The 25,986-nt window shown below is 66.3% G+C and overlaps 1 protein-coding gene across 3 annotated transcripts in view; it reads right to left on the bottom strand.

Annotated features, from left to right (window-relative positions):
• Positions 1 to 7,288: 7,288 nt before the first annotated feature.
• INTS1 (integrator complex subunit 1) overlaps positions 7,289 to 25,986 on the bottom strand; it is a 28,827-nt gene continuing 10,129 nt past the window's right edge. For 2 of the 3 annotated variants that reach the window (XM_027125562.1, XM_027125561.1), the window contains exons 16-47: positions 24,691 to 24,782; positions 24,451 to 24,511; positions 23,196 to 23,393; positions 22,792 to 22,921; positions 22,356 to 22,535; positions 22,114 to 22,263; positions 21,548 to 21,727; positions 21,366 to 21,470; positions 20,175 to 20,342; positions 19,987 to 20,098; positions 18,928 to 19,089; positions 18,083 to 18,229; positions 17,685 to 17,783; positions 17,316 to 17,440; positions 16,694 to 16,948; positions 16,066 to 16,225; positions 15,685 to 15,825; positions 15,345 to 15,519; positions 15,129 to 15,255; positions 14,273 to 14,403; positions 13,691 to 13,778; positions 13,372 to 13,598; positions 13,030 to 13,153; positions 11,950 to 12,083; positions 11,370 to 11,562; positions 10,725 to 10,852; positions 10,332 to 10,444; positions 9,486 to 9,599; positions 8,538 to 8,608; positions 8,078 to 8,169; positions 7,806 to 7,915; positions 7,289 to 7,627 (exon numbers count right to left, since the gene is read on the bottom strand). In XM_027125562.1, the coding sequence (XP_026981363.1) occupies positions 7,512 to 7,627; positions 7,806 to 7,915; positions 8,078 to 8,169; positions 8,538 to 8,608; positions 9,486 to 9,599; positions 10,332 to 10,444; positions 10,725 to 10,852; positions 11,370 to 11,562; positions 11,950 to 12,083; positions 13,030 to 13,153; positions 13,372 to 13,598; positions 13,691 to 13,778; positions 14,273 to 14,403; positions 15,129 to 15,255; positions 15,345 to 15,519; positions 15,685 to 15,825; positions 16,066 to 16,225; positions 16,694 to 16,948; positions 17,316 to 17,440; positions 17,685 to 17,783; positions 18,083 to 18,229; positions 18,928 to 19,089; positions 19,987 to 20,098; positions 20,175 to 20,342; positions 21,366 to 21,470; positions 21,548 to 21,727; positions 22,114 to 22,263; positions 22,356 to 22,535; positions 22,792 to 22,921; positions 23,196 to 23,393; positions 24,451 to 24,511; positions 24,691 to 24,782 (4,408 nt within the window). In that variant the 3' untranslated portion in view covers positions 7,289 to 7,511. Of the gene's footprint in view, positions 7,628 to 7,805; positions 7,916 to 8,077; positions 8,170 to 8,537; positions 8,609 to 9,485; positions 9,600 to 10,331; positions 10,445 to 10,724; positions 10,853 to 11,369; positions 11,563 to 11,949; positions 12,084 to 13,029; positions 13,154 to 13,371; positions 13,599 to 13,690; positions 13,779 to 14,272; positions 14,404 to 15,128; positions 15,256 to 15,344; positions 15,520 to 15,684; positions 15,859 to 16,065; positions 16,226 to 16,693; positions 16,949 to 17,315; positions 17,441 to 17,684; positions 17,784 to 18,082; positions 18,230 to 18,927; positions 19,090 to 19,986; positions 20,099 to 20,174; positions 20,343 to 21,365; positions 21,471 to 21,547; positions 21,728 to 22,113; positions 22,264 to 22,355; positions 22,536 to 22,791; positions 22,922 to 23,195; positions 23,394 to 24,450; positions 24,512 to 24,690; positions 24,783 to 25,986 lie in introns of all 3 variants that reach the window. The other variant, XM_027125560.1, reaches the window with a different exon arrangement.

Here is a 25,986-nt window from a genome sequence, read left to right on the forward strand (position 1 = left end):
TGACCACTGCCACCACCTCCACAGCCACCAGCTGCTGTGAGCCTGGGTTTCTACAGGAATCTTCTAACCATGGCTCTGCCTCTGGCTTGCCACCTGCAGTCTATTCTCAACACAAAATCTTTGATGACCACGGGAGCCAGAACTTGCCCTGCCACTTCTCCAGCCCCTCCTCCTCACAAGGAAAGCACTGTCCTCAGCATGGGCCATTGTTACCTCTCCCATCTCCCCTCCTATGGCCGCCCCAGGACCTCAGCACTCACCATTTCCTATGCCTGGTCCGATGTTTCCAGCCTCCCTTGCAGGTCAGTGGGGCTGTTGTGGCTGAGTTCTGGCCAATGGAGGTGACGGATGCACCTCACACTCTAAATCTTCCCTGGTCTGCTGGCCGGAGGCAAAGGACCTACTAGATGATGGGGCCACAGGTGGACGAGCTTGGACACTGCAGGGTCAGGCAGAAGGTCATCACTGACCGGGGACATCCAGATTGGCCTCTGGGTGAGTGAGAAATGCAGGCTGGGTCCAGTTGCTGGAACTTTGGGACCTGTTTGTTACAGCAGCTAGCATTCTTACCCTGACTGATACACATACACAGATAAACGCAAAATTGCCCCTGTGACAGTGCTCCAAGGGACACGCCATGCCATTAGATGGTGAAGAAGGGGCCCTTGTCTTGGTCCAGAGGCCGGAGATGGCTTCCCTGGGGAGGGGACATGAGAACTGAGACCTGAAGGGTAAGTGGGAATTGGCTTGTCACAGAGGAAAGGGAAGAGGGTCCCAGGCAGAGGCCCTGCAGCAGGAGTATCCGAAGAATGGAGGAACTGGGCAGGAGGCGGGGTGCGGCTGGAGAAAGGGTCGGGAGGGCTTCTAGCATTTTCACACCCATTTTCTCACTTAATGCTTAAAGCCACTCTTTAAAAGTGGGTTGACGCTACCCATTCTGCAACTCAAAAAATGAGGTTCTGAGGAGAGAGGAGACCAGTGGATCAGCCAGGCAGAGCTGGGACCTAGGACCCGGCATGGTGGAGGGCCCGAGAAACCCGGGTCAGCCGTGGGCCGCTGCCCTGCCCGAGTGGCTGCCATTGTCTGGGTCAGAGCTTCCAGGCCAGGTGGTCTCAATTTCCCCCGCTCCTGCTTTCCAGCACGTGTTCAGACCCCTCGGTGATGATGGGGGCCCCTCCCCGGGAGGAAGGCTGGCAAGGACATTGCTGGGGACCCAAGGGAGGATCCGGACCAGGGCAGCACTGATTTGCATCCAAAAAGCCAGCTGCTGGAGGATGCGCCGCCTACTGGGCCCCTAGGATGGTTCTTGGTGGTGGGAATGGGCACGACACCTTGGAGTGGTGGGGTGGGGTCTGTAGACCCTTTAACTGGTAGACTGAACCCCAAGTAACAGATTTGACCAAGGCTGATGGCCTGAGCTGGAACATAATCGGAGGCGCTTGTCCAAACACAGCAGACCTGGCGGTGCCCTGAGCCTTCAAGGCAGAGCAGGGAAACCAGGAGAGGCAGTGGGGGGGGGGCGAGAGAAAGAAGTGGGGAGGCATCCACCCATGCGGCCCTTCCCACAGGACTTCTCAGAGCCTTCATGCCCTCCCGTGCACCGTGACTCCCAAGGGAGCGGCCACGCTACACAGGGGTTCCCAAACTGACTTGCCCACAGAACCTCTGCTGCAGGGGTGTCTCGGGAAACGAGTGCCACACAGAACAGAACCGGCAGCCCTGGCTTGTGCAAAAGACATGCTCGGACTCCAGCGGGCAGGTCCGGGTTGGCAGCCTCGCTCAGCAGCTTCGCCCTGTCACCCTCACTTCTCTGAGCCTTCACAGCAAGGTGGGGGCCCTCATCCCCAGCAGCACCAGGCTGAGCTGTGGAAAGGCGGCTCCCTGCCGCAGTAACAGTGTTACCTAGCCAGGTAATTGGGATCGATGCCGCCTGTCTTTACATTGATTGGTCTGGACTAGTTAAGGATATCATTCACGTCCCCATCGCACCCTGAGCACCTCACCTTTAATAAGTAAGGGAAAAAGGTAAATAGTGCTATCTAGGTTTGGTTTTCCTCAAGCTCTATCCATGAAAAACAATTAATTTTCATGGCCACTGTGGTTGTGAGAGGCGGATGCTGGAGGGTGGTAAGCAGAGCCCCCCTGAGGGATGCCAGCCCCTTGCCGCCTGCAGCGGAACCAACTTGGGGGGTCACGCTGGCTTCACAGCAGAGCATACGAGGGGTGTCCCCTCATTCCCCGGTTCCCAAGGCCATGGTTGGGTCAGCCAATGGCTCACGCAGGCGGCTGTGGACGCCCGCACTGCAGGCAGGAGGGAGCTGGGAGCTGCGACGCCCCATTTTAAGGGGCCACCCGTTAATTAATTAGGCCCAATGAATAATGCATGCCGCCTCGTGCATATGTATACGGCGCGCTATGGATGGTATACGTTCCAGTCCGAACACCTCACAAATAATTCACAACCCACCCCTTCCCCGGGCTCCGGGGGAGCCTGGCCGGTGCTTCGGCTGGGGCTCGTGGGTTGCTTCCAACAGCCAAATTTTACATTCATTATAAATGGCTTTGCTGGGCATGTCGGTAACTTTTACATTTCCATCCACTTTATTATTAATGGCTTTCCCGGACTGTAGCAGCCCAACGCTGCACGCAAGGCGTTATAAATATTTGATCCGGCATCTATAGTCGGCCATTTATCATTTATAACGGGTTACAGAAACATTATAAAACATTTACTGCACGTTTATAGATCATTTTCGGCTACCATGACGATGTGTTACAAATACATTATTAATCCTTCTCACGCCATTTATAGGAACCCTTTGTAATGGGGCCTGGCCCTCCTGTCCCATTACCAGCGCGCAGGGGCTGGCAGGGGCGCCAGGGAGCAGGACCAGGGCGGAAGGAAGCCTGGCCCTGCCTCCAGTAGCTGTGTGTCCTTGGTCAGATCACAGCACCTCTCTGTTCATAAAGCAGGTCACACGACAGGCACCCTTCACTGAGCACTTCCTCCGTGCTCACGGTCCCCTGAGACTCAGGCGTTATTTTCACACCCCTTTTACAGATATGGAAGCAGAGGCGAGTGGTTTGCCCAAGGCCATAGTCAGGGAGCACTGAGCTGGCCTCAGAGCCCTGGGGTGCCTCCAGAGTTACCTGCCCCAGGTCCGGGGGTGAGAGGTCGGTCAAGGCTGCCCCTGGCCTTGAAAGGAGCGGGACTGGCAGCCTCCAGGGGTGGAACACAGAGACTCGGGGTGAGGGCGCCCGGAGTGGGGGGACCCAGGGTGGGTGGCCTGGGGCGGGGGGACCTGCGCTCTGGCCTCTGACCTGGTAGCCCCACAGCTCCTGCCGCCATGTGCTTTGCCATCCCAAAGGCTCTCCTGGCTCCTGCTCTGGCCTGTGGGCGCCTGGAGCGCCGTCTGTGATGTGGACCCGGGATGAAGGGGTCCAAGGGGTCTTTGGGACCCAGCGTCTCGGGAGGCCCCCAGGAGTCTGGCCCAGGTGTGCCAAGCAGGTGGCAGTCAGCAGCTGCTTCCTCCATCACAGGGGTCAGTGGGGCCCTGGGCTTTGCGGCCAGGAGTCCCGCCCCATCCCACTCCTCTCCCTGCACGTGGCCTGGGACCACTCACTGGACAAACGGCCGCCGAGCCCCCCAGTCCCCTCCAGGCCACACTTTATACCCAGAGGGCACAGACAGGAGACCGGGGCTGTGGGCCCACCACCCACACATGATGAGCCCTGGGCCCCAACGTAAGCTGGCAAGCTGAGTCCTCACCTGGAAAACTCCTGCTCACCCTCCAGCTCCTCCTCGATCCTCCACCTTCTTGAAATAGCCCTTCCCAACTTCTCCAGGCACGAGCCTTGTGGGGTCTGACCTCTGGTCCCCCTGGGGGCCCAGCCTGGGCCTGGACTGGGGAGAGGGCTCCAGGGTGAGACCTGGACTCCAGTTCTGTCCACCTGTCCTCCTTCCCCAGGGAGGGATGGGGCGGGCAGGCCCTGGGAGAGCCCTCAAGCCACACCCCTGCCTGCCAAGACACCCGAAGTAACCCCACCGCGGCCTGGGTCAGTTTTAAGTGGCTCTGAGGGAGGAAACCGGGGAGAGGGGAGGGTCCTGGTTCAGGACCCCTGGGCAGTTCTACCCCATGTGACCTTGGACGACTAACTGGGCCTTACTGCCTTCATCTGTGAATTGGGGCCATAAGCCAGCCCTCCCAGGGCGAACGTGGGGGCCCTGGTGCTGGGAACCCTCATGGGGAGACCTGGGGGCCCTAGCTGCCCACGCCTCTCTGGCCCTCTGCCCGGCTGCTGGCTGTCTGGCCTGTTTGAAGGTCAGGGTTCACCCCTTCCCAGGACTGAAAGTGAAGGAAACAGGCGAGCTCATCACCATGGCAACGCCGCACCTGGTCCCACCCTTCCCCACCTACTGACGCTGGTTGATGGGGTGCCCTTTGATCCTCCCTGGGGGGCCCCCCTCCCCCAGAGCAAAGGGGACTGTGGGGTCCGGGCGGGACGCCTCGTTTTCTTGTCAGTGGGTGAGCGCAGTCCCTCTTAACAAGAGGGAGGCTGAGGCCCAGAGAGGGGAGCTCAGCTGCCAGGGTCACGTGCCAGGACAGGAGCCTAGGTGGGCTCCGCCCCGCCCCCTCCACCTCTCCTCCTTCCTGACACTCAAGGAGCCCCTTCCCCAACCTGACCTTGGACGGGTCAACTTCCCAGGCCTCGCAGGCTGTGAGCCAGGCGAGAGCAGCCCCTGTGGAGAGCCTGGGGCTGGGGGCTGGGGAGGGACACACGGGCTGACCTCACGTCTTCGCCCCGGCCCCCTCACCCGACCCCACCCCGGCTCCCGCCAGGTCCGGGGCTTTGGGCTCCTGGAGACTGGACTTCACTTCCTCCCTCGCCTGCTCTGCACACCCCAGGCCAGGCAGACCCTGGCTGGATTGACAACTCCAACCTCCCAGCGTGGCATAGAGCGACAAACAGAACACACAGCGCCTGCGGGGAGAAGGCACCTGACCCTGGGTGCCAGAAGCCTTCCTGGAGGAGGTGCCACAGGAGCTGAGAGCCGAGGGAGTGGGAGCTGGCACAGGGGGCAGGGAGCGGGGAGAGCAAAGGCCCCGTGCAAAGGCCCTGTGGCAGGAGAGAACGTGGCAAGCTTGGGCTTCGCAGTGGACGTGGCTGGGTGCTGAGCTGAGGCAGAAGAGCTGGGATCCAGAAGGTTCTACGTGGCTGTGCTCCTGTACCTTGGGCCTCCCCGCCCAGCAGCCAAGCCCCACTGCGCTCTGCGGGGCACAGGCTCCGGGTTCAGGCCCACACAGGGAGCTGGCACTCCAGCTCCCCACTCACGCTGTATAGACAGGAGCAGGTCAGGTGGCCTTGACCCCGAGGGGGCTCACCCGGCCTCCACAAGCCCACACTCACCCCACACACATGCACACCCACGCCCCTGCCCGCCATCCACTGGGCCCCCTGGGCCCCTTCTCTCCGAGGCCCTGGGCTGGGCGCACCCGTGTAAGATGGAGCCGGCTGGATGGTGTTCACGGCAACGGACACCATCCGAGGAGCGCTGCCCTGCACGCCCGCTCTGCCCGCGCCCTCCACGCACCACCGCCCATTCCCACGGGCCGTCCCCAAGGGTCCCGCCGCGCCCCACCACCTGCCTGGCAATGCTGCAGCGCCCAGGCTGGCAAGGGCGGGTTCCGTGGGTACCGCCCGCAGCCCTGCCAGGACGTCTGCCTTTGCCCGCAGAAAGGTGAAGCTGGAGGGTGGTTGGCATCCCCGCTCCCCCAGAGCCAGGCCGCGGCCCACCCCCAGGCTCCCCCAAGCCTCGGCCCTGACACGGGTGGGACTGGGCAGGAAGGTGGTCCAAGGGCTCTCCCAGAGCCTGCCTCTCTGCCTGCTGGGCCCTCACACAGCCCAGTGTCACGGGTGAACTGCCCCAGCCCCTAGCCTCCCAAACCCCAGGGGGCCTGTGCGCCCCTAGCTCTGGGTGAGGCAGTGGCACTTTGGGGCATGCGGGTGTCCCAACAGCTGTCACCCAAGCCCAGATGGGCAGGGCCGTGGCTTCCTACGAGTGGCATAGCACTTCCTGGTAGGGCACCCAGGGCAGGAGGCAGGAGGGGGCCCTTCGGCTCCACGTCTCTCTCTGCAGGGACTGCAGTGGGGCAGGAGCTGCCAAAGGCCAGTTCCACGTGCCCCTGAGCAGGAGCCACACGACGGGGGCCAAGAAACAAGCCAGGCGGGACAGGAGGGCCTGGGGCTCCACCACGGAACCGGCAGGATCGGGGTACTGAAGGGCTGTCGCGCGGGCAGCGGTGTGGTGGCCAACCCGTCAGGGGCTCAGGGGAGCAGGGAGGCTGGCAAGGCCGGGGCTGACCAGGGGCCTGTGGGGCTAGGGGCACAGCCCTGCCCCTGGTGGGCATGGAAGCAGTGACCACCCCCCACCCAAGGGTCTGTCCAGCCTCAAGTAGGCGGGACTGAAGAGCCTGGGTCTGTCTTTAGCCTCAGCGCCCCCTGGTGGCCCCAGCTGAGGAGCCGGGTAGACGGGGACCCTGCGGGGCGGGGGGACGCACCGGAACCCGGGGGCCATCGGGGAGACTGGGGCTGTGCCAAGCGCTGGGCGCCAATGGGAGCAATGGGAGGGAGGGGTGGGATGCCATCTGCATCCAGCCTGGATGGGGTTGGGACGGCATTGCCCCAAGAGGACACTGGCCTGGAGAAACCAGTGCCGCCTGGGGGGACCCCGGGGCCCTCACTGGAGGGAGCACTGCCCCCTGCCCTCAGAGTCCCCAGGCCAAGTTCTGGGGCAGAGCCCCGGCCCTGTCCCCTGCCCCAGCACCGCAGCTCCGCGGGGGATGCGCCCCTCAGTGGCTGCACTGAGCCAGCCCTCACCCTGCGGCCAGCACGCGGGGGGCTTCCTGGAGCGATGCCCGAAGCTGAGGGTCTCGGGGAGCTGAGGTCCTTTTCTGACTGCTCTGCCGACACCCAGCGAGCCCCGCTCCCTCCGGGAGTTGACGAGGCCGAGCCCGTGGGCAGAGAACTCAGGGGCAGGGGGCACCCGGGCACTGTCAGCTCTCCCCCAACCCCGATGCTGCCTGAAAGTGGGGAGCTGGGTGGAGGGCAGGGAGGAAAGGCCGAGACTGTGCCCAGCAGGCGGGCGCCCTCCTGTCTCCAGACGGACACCGCCGCATGCCTGCCCAGGAGCAGGCAGGCTGGCCGGGCCCTGGGGGCAGGGCTCCAAGCTCCCAGGTCCCACTCACTCCCGGGGTCTCCAAGGAGGCAAACCACACAGGCAGCAGCGTCGCGGAGTTCAAAACGTTTCATTTGAACCCAGCCCCTCGCCTTGACTCGCTAGGATGTCAGCATCCCCTCCCAGCTGGGCTGTGCCCCCCGTCACTCCGCAGGTGGGACAGCTTCCGGGGCAGACGGCGCCCACACTGCTGGCCGGGGTGGCTGGGCGTGGGCTCTGAGTACTGGCCCTGCCTGTCTTGGTGCTCCCGGAGGAGACCACCAGCGGACCCGGCTCACATCACAGCCTCCATGTGCAGGATCCTCAGGGCCTCAGAGATCTGGGCGCTGGTGTCCATCTGGCCATACATGCCCACCAGGAAGGCCCGGTGCAGCAGCACGGCTGCGTGCTCTGGGGACAGACGAAGACCCTGTCAGGCTGTGCTGCCCTGACATCCTGGCCGCGGCGGCCAGGTCGTCAGGCAGCTCTCAGAAGTGGAGCCTCTGGTCTTTCCCCAAGAGCCCGGCCCCGGGTACCGAGGCCTCCGGGGGCACCGGGGCCTGGGTGGGTGGGGTCGGGGCAGACTCACCCTGGCAGAGGAGGGTGTACTCCGGCAGGTTCCGGAGGGCCGTCTGCGCTACTTCGAAGTCCCGGCTGCCCAGGCAGTACATGAACGTGGGCAGGAAGTCGGCTGCGATGCTGGAAGAGCCACGTGCTCAGGTTGGCACCTCCCCCCGTGCCAAGACGGCCAAGGCCCTGACGCCTCCCCAGAGCCCCGCGCCGGGCCCCACCGGACAGGAGGAGTGGGAGGCCTGGCCCAGGGCACCGGGTGGCCCGTGGTGGCAGGTGACGCCGGCTCACCTGGGGTTGCTCTGGATGGAGCGCAGGGCCAGGCTGAAGGCCAGGCTGCGGCAGGACTCCTCAGCTGAGCTCATCAGCCGCTGCAGACTGGTCTGCGGGGGCGGGGGCGGTGTCAGCAGGGCCACCCTCAAGTCAGGGGACCCCGCTCCCTAAGCCTCCAGCCCCCTCAACACCCCCGTCGCTGGGCCCTGGGACCTCGGGACCCATGAAGCACACAGGAGGCCCAGCGCAGAGCGGAGGAGCGGCCGCCTCAGTTCTGGGCGGGACTGAGCATCTGGGACAGGGCCGCAGTCAGACGTGGCACCCGCCCCAAAGCCCAGCCGCTGCGGGCTGAGCTGGGTGGCCAGCAGGAAGGAGGGTGGGGGCGGCGTCCCTGTTCGGGGCCCAGCGTGCCTTTGCCCTCCCGCCCCAGCCTCTGACACGTGTCCCAGTTCCTCCGGGCACATGGCAGCTCCCGCACCGAGAAGAAGCCCAGGATCTCGGGTCTCCGCCGGGACATCTCGTCCACGTCGCTCAGAACCTCCAACAGATCTAAGATGGGTAGAAAGCGTGTTGTTGAGGGCCGGGCTGCAGCTGCTGGGCTCGGGGGCGAACCTGTCCCCCACACAGCCCAGAGGCAGGAGTGGTGGAGTCCTGGGGCTAGAGCCCGCTGCCCCACAGCACACCTGCTGGGCAGGGACCCTGGCCCGGCCTCAGCACAGGCTCTGGTGGAGGGACCTGGTTCTACAGGTGTAGCACGGCTGCTCATAACGTCAGCGCCAGTGCCTCCTGGAGCTTCCATAGCATCCCTGGTGCTTGCTCAGGCCAGGGGGCCCCCAGCACCTTGGGACAGAAATCACTGGGGGTTCCGCTGCCTTCCCAACTACCGAGCCAGCGACCCCAAACCGGAGGTGCTGGTCGACCAGGCTTTCAGAGATTTCTGAGGGGCCCAGGGATCTGCATCTGCACCACGCTCCCCGGATGTCTGCCCCGGCTGCCCCGAAGCCACAATGCAGAAACATGGCCCTGCCCCTCCCCGCAGGTGGCCACCCAGGCCCTCGGCTCCCCCGTAGGGGACCAGGGGCTGTCGGCCAGCTCCCCGCCAGGCCCCTCTTCCTCGGTATCTAGGGGACTCCAGGGGGCTCCCCAGCGCCACTGGCCAGCAGAGGAGCCGCCCCCAGTCTCCAGTCCCGCTTCTCCCTCTGACCCCCTCTCTACCCACCCCTATTCCCACTCTGAGGAAGAGCCCAGCCCCTCCCGGGACCTGGCAGGGGCCCTGCTGTCTTCTGGATGCCCCCCCCCCACCCCCAGGAGAAGCCTGGACGGCCAAGGGCTGCTGTGGGACCCAGGATGCTGCAGGGACAGAAAGGGAGACCACCACCCACCGCGGGGCCGACTGGGCCTGGGGGAGCCAAACCCCCAGACTTACCCTCGACCGTCTGGCCCCGGGAAAGCCTCTTCACATAGGGGGCCACCTCAGCTGCGGTCAGAGGGGTGAAGAGGGAGACGCTGAGCAGAGGCAGGGGGCCAGCCGAGCCCTCGTCTGCAAGACAGGAGGCCAGTGCTGTCGGGTGGAGACAAGGACGGCCCGCCCCAGGCCACCGTCCAGAGGGCCCAAGAGCCCCGGACACACTCGACACCGAGGCCGTGGGATCCATGTGTGTAAGCGAGGGGCAGCCTCGCTGAGCAGCGCCCAGAATCACACCAGACCCCCAAAGATGCGGCCCCTGCCCTGGGCTGAGCACGGTGCCTGGTACACAATGGGCGCTCAATAAATGTGCTGAAACGACGAACTGCTGGGAGCTGCCCGGGAGACGCGGCACTGCTCTCTCGAGCCTCTCACCCACCACACTGCACGTGGCCTTCCCTGCTGCCCCTGGCACACAGCAGGTGCTCAATAAAGGCGCCTGCGTGCCGAGCGCTGTGCTAGGCGCGTCCGTGGATGGCCCAGAGTCACACTCGACGCCAGCGACTTGGCAAAACCAGGGCGAATGGCCGTGAAGGGCCCTGGGCCCCCGGCACTCGGCCCGTTCACAAGTCCACCGCACGCCCGCTAGACACAATGCTGCAGGCGCCGGGTCGCCCCACTGCAGGGGCCCCAGGGTGGGCACGGGGACAGAGAGCAGAGGGGCCTGGTTGGTCCCACAGAGGGCAGGTGCTGTAGGTCTCGCTGGCCACAACACGAGTCGGTGCTTTGCGCATGTCACGGCCCCAGGGCCAACGATGCCCGAGGGACGCCCAGGGCAGTCCAGCCCGCAGCCCCGGCCCCACTCACCCTCGCCCTCTTCGTCCAGGCCGCGGTCAGCCCTGCCGTCCCTGCTGGGAAGGCTCAGCCCCGCCAGGAGCGACTTGAGCATCACCAGGTCACTGCTGTCGAAGGACAGGTCACTGGGGGAGCAAGGTTCTCCGTGAGCACCATGCCACAGGTGGGAGGCAGGCAGGGCCCCGTGGGCAGGGGCTCAGGAGGTGCCCCGGGGGCCGAGGGAGGAGGAAGCCAGCTCAGAATGACCCCGGCGCAGACCCAGCATCAACAGCCCTGCCGCCCCGGGCCCCGGCGCCGTGGGCAGTGTCCACCCCTGCCAGCACGCCCCTTGGGAGCTCTCAGCCCTGAGCACCGCCACGACGGGACCCTGGCCGGAGAGGAGCCGTGCCAGACGCGCACACTCACTGGAGCGCGTCGGAGTGTTTCTGCAGGAAGGCGATGGCAGCCGGGGCATTGCAGGTGATGTACTTGTGGGTGAACTGCACGAACTTGCTGATGAAGGGGGCCAGGTGGCGGGAGGACTTCCTGTAGTTCTGCAAAGGGAAGCGCGAGGGGGAAAGCATCCAGGGCCTGAAGCATCCCGTCTTGCCCACGTCGCTCCCCCTGGAGCCCCACAGTACACCCTGGACACCGCCAGCACGCCGCCCTCGCCGGGCGCATGTTAAGGTCCCTAAGGGTCAGGAGCGGCCTCGTCCCTCCTGAACCCTGAGGAGCGTGGGGTCTCCCCAGGCACGTGAGCAGCTGGGGGCCTTCCCCGGGTGAAGGTACCAGACAGGCAGGTGGCCTGGCCGTGCCCGATGCAGCCAAGGGCTGTGCCCTCACCCAGCCACCTCAGGTGGACAAGGGGACGGACCCTCAGTCCTGGTCAGGAAGACCGGGGCTGCCAGAGTCGTGGGACCAGAAGGGGCACGAGCTGAATGGGGAGAGCTCAGAATGGTGGAGGGAGCAGGCAGGGCAAGCAGGGGCACCGGCTGACAGGGGCACAGGGAGAGGGACCGGGCACCGACCCCTGGGGACGCCCGGGCCCCCGAGGGTGGGTGGGGCACCCACCAGCAGCAGGCGGAGAAAGGAGAGCAGGCAGTCCCATAGCGCCCCCTGGTGCTCGCTCTGGAACACGTGCGGCTGCAGCAGCTCCAGGATGCCCAGCACGTGCAGGAAGAAGGTCAGGTGGCTCTGCTGACGGAACTCCTGGAAGTTGAGGTGGCTGCGGCCGTGCAGGAGGGCGGCGATCATGGGCAGGTGCCTGGGGGCGACGTGTGCGCTCGGTGGTCCTGGGCCATCTCCCCCGGCCCCCCTCCCCGCCCCCCGCTCCAAGGGCCGACATCAACTTGCACTTGGAGACCACCCGGAGCCCGCTAACCGCCACCGTGATGTCCTGGGCCACTCACCTGACCCACCCTCTCCCGCGTCCACCAGGCCCCTACCCCCGAGACTCAGCTCAGTCAGGAAGCAGCCGAGGCCCTGGCTGCCCGTGGCGACACCACCACGGTGTCTGTCCACCCGCTCTTAGCCGCAGAGCCCGCCTTACAGGAACGCCTGGTGTGGGAGCCGCTCCAGGCTGGGGCGGGGAGGGCACCCTGACAGCGAGCTGTGCCCACTCGGGCTGCAGGTGGGACAGGCCAGGCGGTACCTGAGCAACAGGATGGGGTGGGCCACAGCCAGCTTCCGACAGGCCACGTTGGCATCGGCCACTCGGTTCTCGGCCGCCCGGGAGTCACTGGTGTCCGCGAGGAGGGTGACGAAGCGGTGAATGAGGCCGTCCAGCTGGGAGGGACGGGGGTGGTCAGAGCCGGGGCCGCCTGCAGCCCTCGCACCCTACCTGTCCGCCCCCCGCCGAGTCCGCCGCCCACCGCCGCAGGGGCTACGATGGGGCTCCCCGGGCAGTGTGCGGGCACCTGCTCCAAGGCCCCCGGACCCCAAGGCCCTGGTGTGGCCCCTAAGGACCTGTGCAGCGACCCAGAGACGCCTGTTCTCCCAGTGCCTTCTGCTGCTCCTGGGGCTCAAGAGGCCGTGGCCAGAGCTCCCAGCCAAGCTCAGCACGTGGTGTGTGAGGTCACCCTCTCCACACAGACAGGATAAAAGCCCTGTGTTAGCTTGAGCGAGAAAAACCAACCTTACTGATGTAGCATAATTTCAGGTGTGCAAAACAAGTAACACGCAAAAGTGGAAGAAAGCACAACTGGAAATACATCAACTTCCCTCCCTGTCCCGAGAAGCAGGGCAGGCGGCAGATCCAACTCCAGGGTCCAGCCCAGGGAACACGGGCAGGGGGCCCACCAGACCCCCCTTCCCCCGCCATCACCCAAGGGAGGTGAAGGCAGATGCCACGCAGACCCGCGCACGGAGGCCCCACGCTGGGCCAAAGGCCAGCGCCACGGCAGGCAGCCAGGAAGGGATGGGGGTGCTGGGCCGCATGCAACACCGTCACACACGCACCACGCGGCCTGCTGTAGTCAACGGTCCCTCATCAGGGAACGAGGGGGGACACCCACTCTCCTCTGCTCCACACCCAGAGGACTTCTTGGAGGAGGAAAAGATCGTTTCCAGACCCTTCGAGAGGTCGGACAGGCGAGGGTGGCAGGGCAGGCTCTGCCCTCAGACGTGCCATCGGCACTCACCAGGGGCCTCTTTTGTCTTTCGATCCGAGAAAAGGCATTTCTACCTCCCAGTGAAGGACAAAGGCGGCCCCGATGACCCCGTAGGGCTTTACCTTGCAGACGCTGCTGCCGGCGGCCCCTTCGCTGTGCAGCAGGACGTCAGGCACAGGCACCCGGAGGTCTGGCCGCTGCAGGTAAAGGTGCACGAGCAGGTCTCGGCAACGCCTGCCCAGCACGCTGCGAGAGACCAGAGACCAGACTCGGGGTGGCTGCGGGACCAGGGAGCCGCTGTTGCCACGGCGTGCAGAGCTGGCGTGCCAGGCCCCTCAGCCCTACCGCACCCCCACTGGTGGCCTGGGCTCGCTCCCACGGTGCTCACGTCTGAGCCGCGGCCTCCCACCACAAGGGCAAGGGGACGGGCGGGGGCCCTGGAGCCCGGCGTCCAGCACCCTCACCTGTCAGCCCACTGCGGGATGCAGCTTGTCAGGTGCGCCGTCACCTTCCTGACGCCCTCATCGTCACCGCGGCAGCAGCTGAGCAGCAGGGGCAGCCGGGCCTGGAGAAGGCTGCAGGCGCTGGCGTCCCCGTCCTGGCTCCTGGCCTCTGCCTCCGCCAGGATCAGCTCCGCCAGGCCGATGAGCTCCGGGGCCTGGACGCGCAGCACCAACTCCTCCCGCCGCTTCTGCAGCCGCACACCGCCAGTCAGGCCCGGGCGCGTCTCGCCACGCCCGCCCGCCACCCCACCCTGCGGGCAGGGGACGCCCCAACACCTGCCTGAGGGGTGCGCTGGTCCCTGCCCTGCCAGATGCGAGGCATGTGGATGCAGGCCCAGAGGAAGTCCAGGGAGGCCGAGGGGTCGAACCTGGAGGCGGTGGGGCGGCCTGGCTGAGCACCAGGCGCGTCTCCAGGCGGGGCGGGGGGGGGGGGGGTGCCCAGGTCAGCCGTCAGGGGACGCAGGCCGCCCCACCCGACCTCTCTGCAGCTCGCAGTGGCAAAGCTAAGGTCGGCCCGGCCCCGCCCCACCCCACGCTTGCAGCCGCGCACAGGGGCCCCTGGCACCCCGCAGCACAGCACGGATGCCAGCCATTCACACGACCGGAGGACAGTGAAGCCGACTGTCTGCCTGCTGGCCACCCAGGGAAGGGACACTGGGCCAGGCAGGAGGGCCTCGGTCCCTGAGGACGCCGGGGGAAGGCTGCTGGATCAGAGCCCCCCACCGAGGCCCCCGACACTGCCCTCCAAACTCGGCTCCCGGAGGAGTCTGGGCAGGGCGGCTGCCGCGGGGCGCCCCAAGGCCCACGCTGCCTGTGGCAGGAACAGACCTGCCGGTGGGGGACAGAGGTCTGGGGGACTCGCCTCTGCTCCCGGTTCTTGCCCAGCAGAATGTGGATACACTGGTGCAGCGTGGACCAGTTGGACTGGTGCGTGAGCAGGGCTAAGAGGTAGGGTCGGAAAGACGGCACCTGCGGGCCAGGATGGCCTTTGCCCTGGGGAGGGAGGAAACCTGGGATGGTCCCCGCCGGGCTGACAGCTCTGCCGGGTAGCGTCAGCAGGTGACAGCCCACGTGTGCCAGCACAGAGCAGAGGAAGGTGTCCGTTTCGAGGCAGATCCGAGGCTCCCGCCCGGGAAGCCACCCAGCCCGGCCGGTCACTCCGCAGGTTAAGCACGGGCTGAACCGAATCCACTCCTCAGAGACCAGGAGACACGCGAGCAAAACCCTGGGTGTGGGAACACCTGGGCAGGCGGGGGGCGCGGGAGCGTGACCGCCGCTCTCAGAAGCGCAGACCCACCAGCGTGCGGCGGGACCACGGGCAGGGGATGCCCAGCCCCTCCCCGGCCATCTGGTCAGTGTTTCCTTACCTTCCCCACGGCCAGATGAGCTGGGGGACCCCGCCACCCCCGCAGAGCCCTGACATGGGCTCTGACCCCTCTGAGGACCCCACCCCCCGTCAGGGGGTGCTGAGCTCCACTCCCCCTACCGCCTCGTGCCCTGTGAGGACCTGAGCCCACAAAGGACCCATCCACCCACCCCCCGCCCGCCTCCGTGGCCAGATCTGGCCAGCTGTGGTGACCCACTCAGAGGAAACATGGGACCCGTCTGGCCACTGAGGCTCCGGCATCGGATCTGCTGGAACTGACAGAGAGCCAGCCCCACCCTGGGGCTGCCGGGCGGACTGTGGGCCCAGGGCGCCGTGCGCGAACGAGGCCCACCTTGCTGCTCTGGGAGAACAGCAGCCGCTGCTGCAGGTCAGGGCAGCTGCTGATCACCTCGGGGTCCAGCATCTCCAGCCAGTCGACAAGGAGCCCCGAGCAGGGTCCCAGCCACACAGCCTCCAGGCTGCAGGGAAGGTGGGGTGGGCTCAGATGCGGCCGGCCAGGGCCGCCCCCCGCTCCCCCTCCCAGCCGGCCCCCGCCCCGCCGGCTCACCTGCAGCCGTCAGAGTCCTGCTTCCCCAGGGCCGGGGGCTCCCCCTTCTCCTGCAGCAGCAGTGAGCTCACCACGGACACGGGCCCCGAGGCCGGGAAGGCGGAGGCAGCGGAGAAGATCGCGGCCAGCAGCTCCTCCAGGTGAGGCGACCTCACGGCAACCAGACCCCGGAGGACTGAGGGTGGGGCAGAGAGGGCCCCTGTGTCACTCCAGCTCAGGGGGCCACCGGACGTGAGGACAGAGAGCCCCGCCCCTGGGCCCTGTTCTGGGGGCGCCCAGGAGAGGGACCTGCGTGCGGGGCAGCGAGGCGGGGTCTTTGTGGCGCCCGGGGCCCGAGTACCTTTGCTGATAAGCTCGGGCTCCACGTCACACCCCTCCCCAGACTTGAGGGTGGCTGCGATGGCGCGGATGGTGGAGCTGACCACTTCCGGGTCCCCGCGGAACGTCAGGGCCTCTGCCAGGTGCAGGAACCCGCTCCGCACTGCAGGGGAGCGCTGTGTGACCCACGGGACTCCTGCCAGGGGTGCCGGGCAGGCGACTCCCCTCGGTTCCCACACGTACGCTCCCCCCTGGGGGGCCTTCCCAGTGCCCCGACCCCCAAACCGCTGGGTCCCACTCACCCTGACGCCACCCGGGGCCCATCTGGGAACAAGGCCCCGGTCCCCCCGACGCGATGGCAGAGAGCCCAGGACCCCCGCCGGCACCATTGACCCTGCCTCACCATCGCTGATCCGGCGCCGTGCCGAGTACTGGGCGGCAAACAGCTTGAGCTGGGCCTGCAGAGGCCCGGCCTCCACAGCGGGGCTGTCCAGCCACTGCAGGGTCTGCACGAGCACTTTGAGGAAGCGCGACGAGAAGCCGGTGTCCTGGGGCACACAGCGCTGGGGACAGCACAGCACGGCTCAGACAGGGCCAGGGCCGGGCGGAACCATCCCGCCTGCCACAGCGGGGGCCCCTCTAGCGCCCATACCCACAGCCCATGAGGGGTCTGCTGCCGCCTGTCCTCACAGGGCTCAGAGAGAAACGGCCAAGGAGGTAGCGCGCACGGGCACGCACGGGGCAAGGACGGCGAACGTGGCAAGACTACCGAAACCAGGTGGGGGACGTGCTGAAAGCCCAGCACGCTCCTGCCCTGCTCCCGGGAAGCTTCTGTCACAGAAGCGGGGGACACACCCCCAGCTCTGCAGCAAAAGCTGCGTCTCTTCACTTAGGGGCAAGAGCCGGGGCCCGAGGAGGCCTGGCCACAGGAGCCCCGAGCCTGGGGGGCGGGACGGGGGCCTTGGCCACGCGAGGCAGAGCCCGGGCGCGGGGACTCGGGGAGTGAGGCGCAGGGCTGTGCCGGGGCCTACCTGGTACTGGCAGAGCTGGCGCATCAGAGGGCAGGCGAGGAAGTGGTTCTGGTGCATGACCATGACCAGGGCGCCGCCGTGCGGGGAGTTCAGCAGGGTGGCGAGGGCCTGCAGGAGGCGCACCGCGACGCCTGGCACCTCGGGGCTCCCCTGGCGGACTCGCGCCAGCTCCCGGCCCAGGGCCTGCTGCAGCGCCAGGGCTACAGGGCGCGCACTGGAGCTCTGCCACCGCGGGCTGGGGCTCAGCGGGAAGATCTGGAGAAAGGCATCCATCAGGACCACGCGGCTGGCAGGTGGGGCCTTCCCCAGAGCCCACACCCCGACCCCACAGAGGCTGCCGGCAGTTGGCACTGGCGTGCCCGGTCCCCAGCAGACTCTCCAGAGGGGCGTGGGGTGGGGGCCAAGGACTGGGACGAGGCCCGTGGCAACAGGCCCAGGAAAGAGCGCGTGGACCTGTGCACACACGTGCGCATACGGGCGTGTAAGCGTGAAGATGGAAACCGTGCACCGCTGCTCTGCAGCGCCTGTCACTGTGAGGAGGGGGCGAGAACACACGTGCCCAGGGAACCCCTGGCCATGGATTCCAGGTGGGAGGAGGGACCAGGGAGGAGGGGGGCCATACCTGCAGGAGCATGCTGGCCAGGTCGTCCTCGGGGCCCAGAACCCGCACCTGTGTCACGGCCCGGGGCCTGCCCTGGCCCGGTGGCTGCTCTGGGCTGCTTTTGGGTTTCGGCGCCTCCGTGCTGTCTGCAGGGAAGGAGGAGCAGGGCGGCTGAGAGGCCATCACGGCCAGCTGTGGCGGGGACCATGCCGACCACGGCCAGGCTCGCCCGGGGGCCCACCGCCCAGAGAGGAGCGGGCTCCCAGGCCCTGCAGAGGGCTCTCTCCCCGGGACCCCCAGCCTCGCCCGTGGGCCCATAAACAGAAGCCCGGACGCCGGGCAGAAGCAAACGCTTCCCGAGTGGCCGTGCGAGCCGGGATGGGTGGGTACCTCGCCGGGCGGGCAGGGAGGCTGTGAGCAGGGAGTGGAAAGTCTGGCCTCCGGACGCCCCTCGCTCGTGCTGGACCTCGACCAGGTGAGCCATGTAATCTGCAGGGAGGCAGCCACGGGTAAACACGGGCCCCCAGGGAGGAGGGAAGCCCTCCGCATGGTGCCCGCAGAGCTCCAAGCCTCCCCAGGACCCGGGAAGCTGGGCGACAGGGCCTTTCTGCAGAGAATCAGGCAGCGCCCGCAGCTCCCTCTACTCTCCAACCCGAGGGGTGGACGCAGCTCCACCTTCCTGCTCGCAGCCCCTGCCCTGGGGCTGTTCCACTCCACCCCCAGCCTGGCTCTCCAACCGCAGCCACACGGCGGGCCCGGGGTGCTCGGGCGAGGACCCCGGCTCTCACTCTTGTCCATGATGTTCTGCTCCAGGGTCTGGGGGTCGTGGGCCACCGCCTGGTCCAGATACTGGAGAAGTTTGCTCATGCTGGACACCGGGATGCCGAAGGACTGCACGAACAGCAGCAGCTGCTGGGGCTCCAGGTCCTGCAGGGCTGGGGGCGGCTCTCACTCAGCCACTGCCACCCGGTGACCCCGGCCCGCAGGGCCTGGCGGGGCACAGGGCCCAGAGGGCAGCTCCAAGTGTGGCTGCTGGGTCCTCAGGACCCCACCCTGCGTCCTGAGGCTGCGGGCCAGCCCTGCGCTCCCTCCAGCTCAGAGTCAAGGCTCCCCTGAGTGTGTCCTGCTGCGCTTCCCCAGCCAAGCCACCCTCCAAACTGCCCGGTCTGCCACCTCTGCTGGATACCACGCTGACCACGGGCGGGTGCCCGAGGCCACTCTGCACCCCAGAACCAGCTCGGAGGCCCCAGCCCCTCCTCCTCCCCTCCGAATCCCTGGACCACTTGGTCTTTTTCGTTCCTCCTCCAGCACTTCTCACTGGAGGCTCTCAGCCTCCCCGCCTGACCACAAGGGCCTGCGGGCACCTGTCAGGGCACTGACAGCTCCACAAACGTCTGCTGAATAACAGACGCCCCGGAACCCCCCCCGAGGCCCCCGAGCTGTCCTCTCTCACAGGCCACAACTAGAACACACCCAGGCCCACAGCAGGGGGCAAGGCCTGGTCCCCCCCCACCGCCCCGCTCGAGCCGCGCCCAAGCCGTACCAGCGTCCACCAGGCGAGGGAAGAACACACACCAGGCCCACAGCAGGGGCAAGGCCTGGTCCTCCCCCTCGAGCCGCGCCCAGGTCGTACCAGCGTCCACAAGGCGCGGGACCTCCGAGCGGATCATGCGCAGCTTCAGCCAGTCGGGCAGCAGCAGCGCCTCTTCCGACGTGTCCACCAAGAAGGCCGTGGGCAGGGGCTTCTTCTCTGGGAACCAGATGTCCAGCAGCGCCTGGAACTCGCCGTCACCAGCTTCGGGAGAGACAACAGGGCAAGCACCAGGGCCGGCTCAGCGAGGCCTTCCCAGACCTCGCCACCCTAGGAGCTCCAGCCGCACTGAAGGCTGAAGGCCAAGGCCAGCGCGTCCTCCGTTTACAGGTGCGAACAGGGGCTTCAGAGAACGGAGAAGAATCTACCCAGAGCTGAGCGCGGCCCAGCGGCAGAGGCTCTGCACAGCTGACTTGTGTAATCCTCACAATCGCGGCGCCGCCCAGCCCCAGTTGAGGAAACGGAAGTGCAGAGCTGGCCAGGCTGCCCAGGGGACGGTGTGAGGCTGGGGCCAGCAGGCTCTCTGGGCTCTGTGGGCTTGGCCAAACCGGCTCCTTCCAGGGCTCAGGCTGCACAAAGCCCCGGGCAGCCAGTAGGCCAGGCCGGCACAAGGCCAGCCTCCCCTGGACACAAGTAAGTGGCAGAGCAGCCCACAGCGTCAGCCACGGAGGAGGGAAGGAGAGGCTGCCAGGCAGAGAGGTTCCAGGAGGCCAGAGGATCAGCCGGCTCTGGACACAGCCCACGGCCAGCGAGCCGAGGGCCACACCCCAGGCCTGTGGAGAGGACCTGGGGCTCACTGCTCTGGGCACCAGTGTCCCCTCGGCTGGAGAGCCTTATGCGGACACCTCCACCTCCAGAAACCACAGTGCAAAGAGCAGCAGGCACAGAGGTGCCCAGCAACACCCGCGTGCATCTCACGACGACAGGACAGCGTGTGAGCGGAGGCGGCGAGGAGTCTGGAAACCCCCGGCCTGTGGATCGGAAGCGTCGGCGGTGCACGGGGTCCCGCCACGTGGGGCTCTCGCGTGCGCCCCCAGGACGGGCAGGGAAGGGGGTCCACCTCCACGGGAGACCCAGCCCCACCGCCCGCAGGCTGCTCACCGCGGGGCGGCCCCAGCGTCAGGAGGATGACCATGGCATGGACCACCAGGATGTGCATGGTGGCCGTCTCCCCACTAGTCCAGCGCAGGAAGACCTGGTCTTGCGACTCTGACTGGAGGAAGAGGAGCGGGGTGAGCGGGCCGAGGCGAGGGCCGCGGGGCCGGGCCCAGGGCACCCGCCTGCCTTACCCAGCTGTAGACCTCCTCGCCCTCCTTGCTCTTGCGCATGCGCTGCACGTAGCGGGAGAAGATGGAGAGCAGGGCGGCCAGCACGGCGTCCGACTCGGCGCTGCAGGAGCGCTTGGAGAACAGGTGGGACATGATGGTGGAGCGCTCCACGATGAGCCGGGCCACGTCCTGGGGGAGCACGGCGTCAGAGGGCGTGGGGCCCCCCTCCAGTCATGCCTGGCCAACAGCCCCGTCCCCTCGGAAGGCCGCCCCGATGCCACGTCCGCTCTGCTCAACCACCCCCCGCCACCGGGCAGCAGGCCGATGACGGACGGAAGGGCCCCACACGCAGAGAGAGCCCCGCAGCCGCGCAGGGCTGTCAACTGCCGAGCGGGCGCGAGGGGCAGCAAGAAGTGACAGGCTCCCTGGAGAGGGCCGGCCCCGCTCGCTCGGAGAGGAGAGCAGGAGAGCGAGGCATGGGGCACGGCGCCATCTGCCCTCGAGCGACAGTAACACACGCTTCTCAAGACCCGAAGGGAAAGGCCGTCTGCAAACAGCCGGACACCACGTTTACTTGAAACCTGCAGCAGTGACGCAGGGCACGCACTCTCTGAGCCCTGTGAGGACAGTCTGGCTCCTGGACCAGACTCAGAAGGGCGAGGCCTCCAGCCCCAGACTTTAATTATTACTGTCCAGCCCCTCGACGAGGAACCCAGGCTTGGACAGAATCCCCCTGCCCACCGACCTCTGTCTTCAGCCCGTTCCCTCACTCCGTCCGCTCACTCATTCTACAAAGACCCAGGGCCTCCAGAACCTCCATCACTGTCAGCTGACACGCTAACAGGGGAGCAAGGTCAGAAGAAAGACGGCCCGAAAAGAGGAAGACGAAGTAGAAAACGGGCATGTGCTCAGCTCACAGGGCCTCCCCAGCAGGGAGCGGGATGCGGGCCCCAGCCGCAGACTCCTGGGCTGGCCTCCTGCCCCTTGGCCTCCTGGGTTGGCCAAGCCACGCCTCCCCCAGCCCAGAGCCACAGAGGCGACCAGGCCTGGATGATCACAAGGGCACTGGGGGCTCCTTCCCTCGATCCCTGCTCCGGACAGAGGGTCACCGGCAAGGCAGCTGGGCGCTCAGAGCCCAGAGCCGAGGTGTGGCCCTGCTGGCCCTGCAGCCCGACTGGGCTGGTCGGTGTCCCCCAGCCCCGCCCCCCTCACCAGGGCCAGGTCGCTGTGCTGGCTCTGCTCCTCCACGGGCGTGTGCTGGGACAGGTAGACCAGGTAGGCACTGATGGTCTGCGGGTCCGTCTCCATGTGGATGGCCTGGGGAGTGGGGGGGAGGGAGGGCGTGTGAGCGCATGCCCGGCAGTGCAGCCCGCCGCCCGCCTGCGGCCCCTCACCTGCTGCAGCGCCAGGGCGGTGGTGGTCCTGACGCTGTCGAACAGAGGCAGCCTGGGCAGGTCTCGCAGCAGCCACTGGTAGCCCTGCAGCGCGTCCGTGTCGCCCGAGTCCTCCTCCGTGGGGGGCTCCTTCTCCTCCCCGTCACGCAGGCTGCCCTCCGAGAGCACCAGGGACAGGCCCTGCAAGCAGACACGCGCTGGTCTCGGGGCCACCACTCCCTCAGAGCCACGCGCGAGGGCCGCTTCCCGGCAGAGGTGTGGTGCGCCCGGAGCGCCCTCGCCTGGGGTGGAAGGGGCGCGGGCCGGCTCCCCTGGAAAACCGCCGCCAGTGCCTCGGGAAACACGGCAGGCGGCCACTGAGCTGCTCTCGGGGCGCTTCCCAGTACCACCCAGGGAGGGGGCCCAGACGGGGGAGAAAGGTCTGAGCCCTGCGCAGCTCATGACTGCAGCCTTCCTGTGCCCAGGAGTCAGCTAGAATACAAGTCTGCGTGAGCAAAAACTCCCATCTTAACAAAACGGGGAGAGCAGGGGTGCGCGGGGAGGAGCGGGCCAGACGGCCGCCTCACCTTCGTGGCCAGCACCCGGGAAGCCACCTGGGAGGAGCCGAGGCGCCGCAGGAAGTAGTCCAGCACCTCACACGTGGTCTGCTCGTCGGCCCTGGGGCCCAGCAGCAGGTCCTGCAGGCGGCCCAGCAGCTGCCGCTGCTTCTGCTGCCTCTGCAGGGACAGGGGGCCCTCAGGGTGGGTCTCCAGGGCCGGGGGCGGGGGGGGGGGCTGGGGCGGGGCTGGGGGCGGGGCAGGGCACCCACCTGCCGCTTCTTGGCCTTCTGCTCTCTGCTCTCGCCCTCCTCCTCCTCCTCCCCGGAGGCGGGCTCGTCGGCAGCGTCGTGCAGCAGGAACTCGCACAGGCACTGCACGGGCAGCACGTCCAGGGAGCCCTCGCTGGACTGCACCAGGTCGGCCAGCCAGGGCATGGACTGGGAGGAAGCCTGGGCGGGGCGGCAGCCACACGGCTCCTTCCGGCTAAGCCTGCCGTGGCCCCCCGACCCACCTGCCCGCCCCCAGTGGGGATTCCCGAGGTGGCCCTGTGTGTGCCCAGGAGCCCGTCGCCATGTAGCCCTGTCTCCGGGTGTGCCCTCTTGTGGCCACGGTCTCATCTAACGCCGCTGCGCACTGACGCCCCTAGAAGGTTCCCCGCCCGCCCGCCTGCACCAGCCTCCTCTGCCGGACCACAGCGGGACTCACCTGCCTCTGGATGATGTTGAGGAGAAAGTCCGGGTTCCGGCTCCGACACAGCAGGTGCCCGAGGCGGAGGGACTGGTTGAGGCCTTTCACCTGATCCAGGACGTGAGGGGGAGGCCTCCGGGGCGGCCCTCTGAAAGTTCCACATGACCCAAGCGTGTCGAAGCCGCAAGCACACGGCTCCCCAGTCGACAGTGCCGGGTGAGGGCGGGGCCGCCTGCCTCCCACCTGTGGGCAGCTGCCCGTCTTCCCTGAGGCCCGCGGTCCCTCCCCTCCCAGCCCAGCCACGGGGGGCTCTCGGCTTCACCATCGCCAGCCACGCGGAGAACCAGGACAGCGGCCAGGACGCGGCACCCCCGCCCGCCCCTGCCAGCCCAGGCCCGGCCCGAGCTCCGCGCAGCGCATACTGGGGCTCAAGGCTGGTGAGCTGGGACAGGAGCAGGCTGCTGCTCTCAGTGATGGTCTGCTTGGTGGATGCAGCGGCCAGGTGCCCCTCGAACGCCAGGATCTCCTGCTTCTCCCGCTGCGAGACCTGCAGCTCTCGGGTGACCATCTCAGTCCGGGTCTCCTCGTCCGTCAGGGTGCACGGTGGGTACGAGTAATTGCTGGGGACCAAGCAGGAGGAACCTGTCGCCGGGCCACCAAAGGCTGGCTGCCACCAGGCGGCGCTCAGGGTGGGGGGTCAGAACTTAGGACGGCGTCCCTCGCCCAGGCCCAGCTCGAGCCGTCAGGCTGTGGAAGGGACCCGGGGGCAGGTGTCGGCAACATGGTCACAGTCAGACCCCCATGAGGGAGCTGGGCAGCCCTCAGAGCCCACAGCCGGCCACCCTCTCTTCCCACACAGCTGAGTGCTGGCGCCTCCAAAATCAGCCAACGTGTGTCAGGATCCTGGACCCGAGCGGCATCTGTCCAGGATGGCCACACAGGACCCCTGGACCCTTTCCAACAGGCCAGGTGGCCCAGGGCGCACAGGGCACCCCAGGCCGACTCACAGCTTCAAAGACACACGCGGCTTTCTGGGGGCACGAACAGCTGGACTCCTGTCCGTGTTCAAAATCCAACCTAGCTTCCTGAGACAGCCACAGGACGGCCCTGCCACGTGCAGCCTCGGGCCGCACCCAGACCCCACGGTTCCCACACGCCACGGCCTCGGGCTCTGCTCCACCTCAGCCAGCGTCCCACAGCGACCCTCGCTGCCCCCGAGTGCGCCGGCAGGCTGCACCCATCCCCGCTGCAGGAGCACAGAACACACACGCCACCCGCCCAGGCGCCCACACCGCTTCCTCAGCTCGCGGCTCGCAGCGAGCATGGTCACAGCGGCCCTGGCATCTGCTGCCTGCCGCGTCCAGAGGCAGTCCCCTGCTGCTGACCCCGTCTCCATCCCGCCGCACCCTCTGGCTCTGGACCCCTCCGCTCTACGCCTCCCATGTCACAGCATCATCAGCCTGACCGTCCCCACGCCCATGGCAACACGCGTGCCACCCAGGAGGGCCCAGGGCCCCACAGCACATGGCGTCGCTTGATCCCACTGCCCCCAGTCCAGCGAGGGGACAGCCCTGCAGAGTAGGGAGACCGCAGAGCAGTGGGAGGCCCAGCGCGCCCCACTCCTAGTGCAGCACCGGTGGGCCCGCCCTCCCGGTCCCAGAGCGGCGAGCCACTTACTTGGTCATCACCATCTCCATGAGCATCTTCAGTGTGGGGTACTCCTCCCAGGCGGCCAGGCCTAGGGAGCAAGGCGACAGCAGGTGGTAGCTGGGACTCCCGGCCGAAGACCCACCCCCTCCCACGCCCATCCTCCAGTGCCCAGCCAGGCTCTGCTCCAGGTCCTGACATGCAGGACGCCCAGAAGAGGGAAAGGTCAACACCGGCCCAGGGGACCACGGCTGGCCAGAGGGGGCTCACCAATGTTTTCTGGGTTGAACGCGGCGACGACCAGCAGTAGGGGCCACGCCTTCCAGTAGAGGGTGGAGATGGCGAGGTTCGGAGGCTGGTACCTGGGACATAAGGTGTCAATGGCTCAGCCTCGGGCCATGAGGTCCTGGACGGGAACGGGTCCAGGCCATGGCGGCAGCCGCTTCACAGACCCGAACACCAGCACTGGAGCCTCAGTAACTCCTCTCTGGGACTTGCACCCCCAGGATGTGCATGGCTGTATCCAGCACACCGCTCAGGCCCACACCCCAGCTCTGGGCTCCGGGACATGTGCCCTACTTCCCTCAGCCTTGGCCTCCCACCCTACAGCACGGGAACAGGGGGAAGGTAACAAACACTCGACAGTGTTAACTACTGTTGTTATTCTCTGCATCAGAAAACCAGAAAACACCCCAGTATCGGTCGACGTGTAACCATAACTTTCAAAAGTCACACATCGTGCTGTCGTAATAACAGTCCTTTCAGATGACGCAACAGAAAGCAGCTAAGAAGCTGTTAGGAAAAATGAAATAAATCTGATATGATGACTTGGCAACACTCCCCAAACTCGTCTACAGCTTGGACGCAGTCCCCCCACAATCCCGGGTGGCTTTTTTGTGGAAATTGACCAGATGACCCTAAAATTCACATGGAAATGCGAAGACCCAGAAAAGCCAAAATAATGTTGAAAAAGAATAAAACTGGAGGACTCACACCTCCCAACTTCAAAACCCAGCACAGAGCTACAGTAATGAAGACAGAAGTGTGGGCGTGAGGACAGGCATCTAGGTCAATGGAACAGAACTGAGGACCCAGAAATAAACCCGTATGTCAACTGATTACCCACAAAGGACAATGGTTCATCCGCATGAAACAACGAAGTCAGAGCCGCACCTCACACCATACGCAGAAATAAATTCAAACTGGATAACGGACCTAAACGTTAAGGCTAAAACTATAAAACCCTTAGGAGAAAACACAGGAATAGATCTTTGACGCCTTAGATGAGGCAATGGTTTCTTACGCATGACGCGCAGACCCAAGAAACCAAAGAAAAATAAACTGCACCTTATCGAGATTAAAGAGCTTTTGTGTCTCAAACGGCACCAAGAAAGGAAATATCTACAAATCACAGGTGTGTTAAGGGTCTCCCTCCAGAACCCATAAAGAGCCCTCACCATCCAACAACAAATACTCAAACAACCCAGCTTAAAACTGGGCCAAGGACTCAGATAGACCTCTCTCCAAAGAAGGCGTTCAAACAGCCACCAGCACGTGAACAGCTGC

Source organism: Aethalodelphis obliquidens, unplaced genomic scaffold, assembly GCF_003676395.1.
Source record: "Aethalodelphis obliquidens isolate GAN/ISIS:26980383/991018 unplaced genomic scaffold, ASM367639v1 scaffold30, whole genome shotgun sequence".
Classification (NCBI taxonomy): Eukaryota; Metazoa; Chordata; class Mammalia; order Artiodactyla; family Delphinidae; genus Aethalodelphis; species Aethalodelphis obliquidens.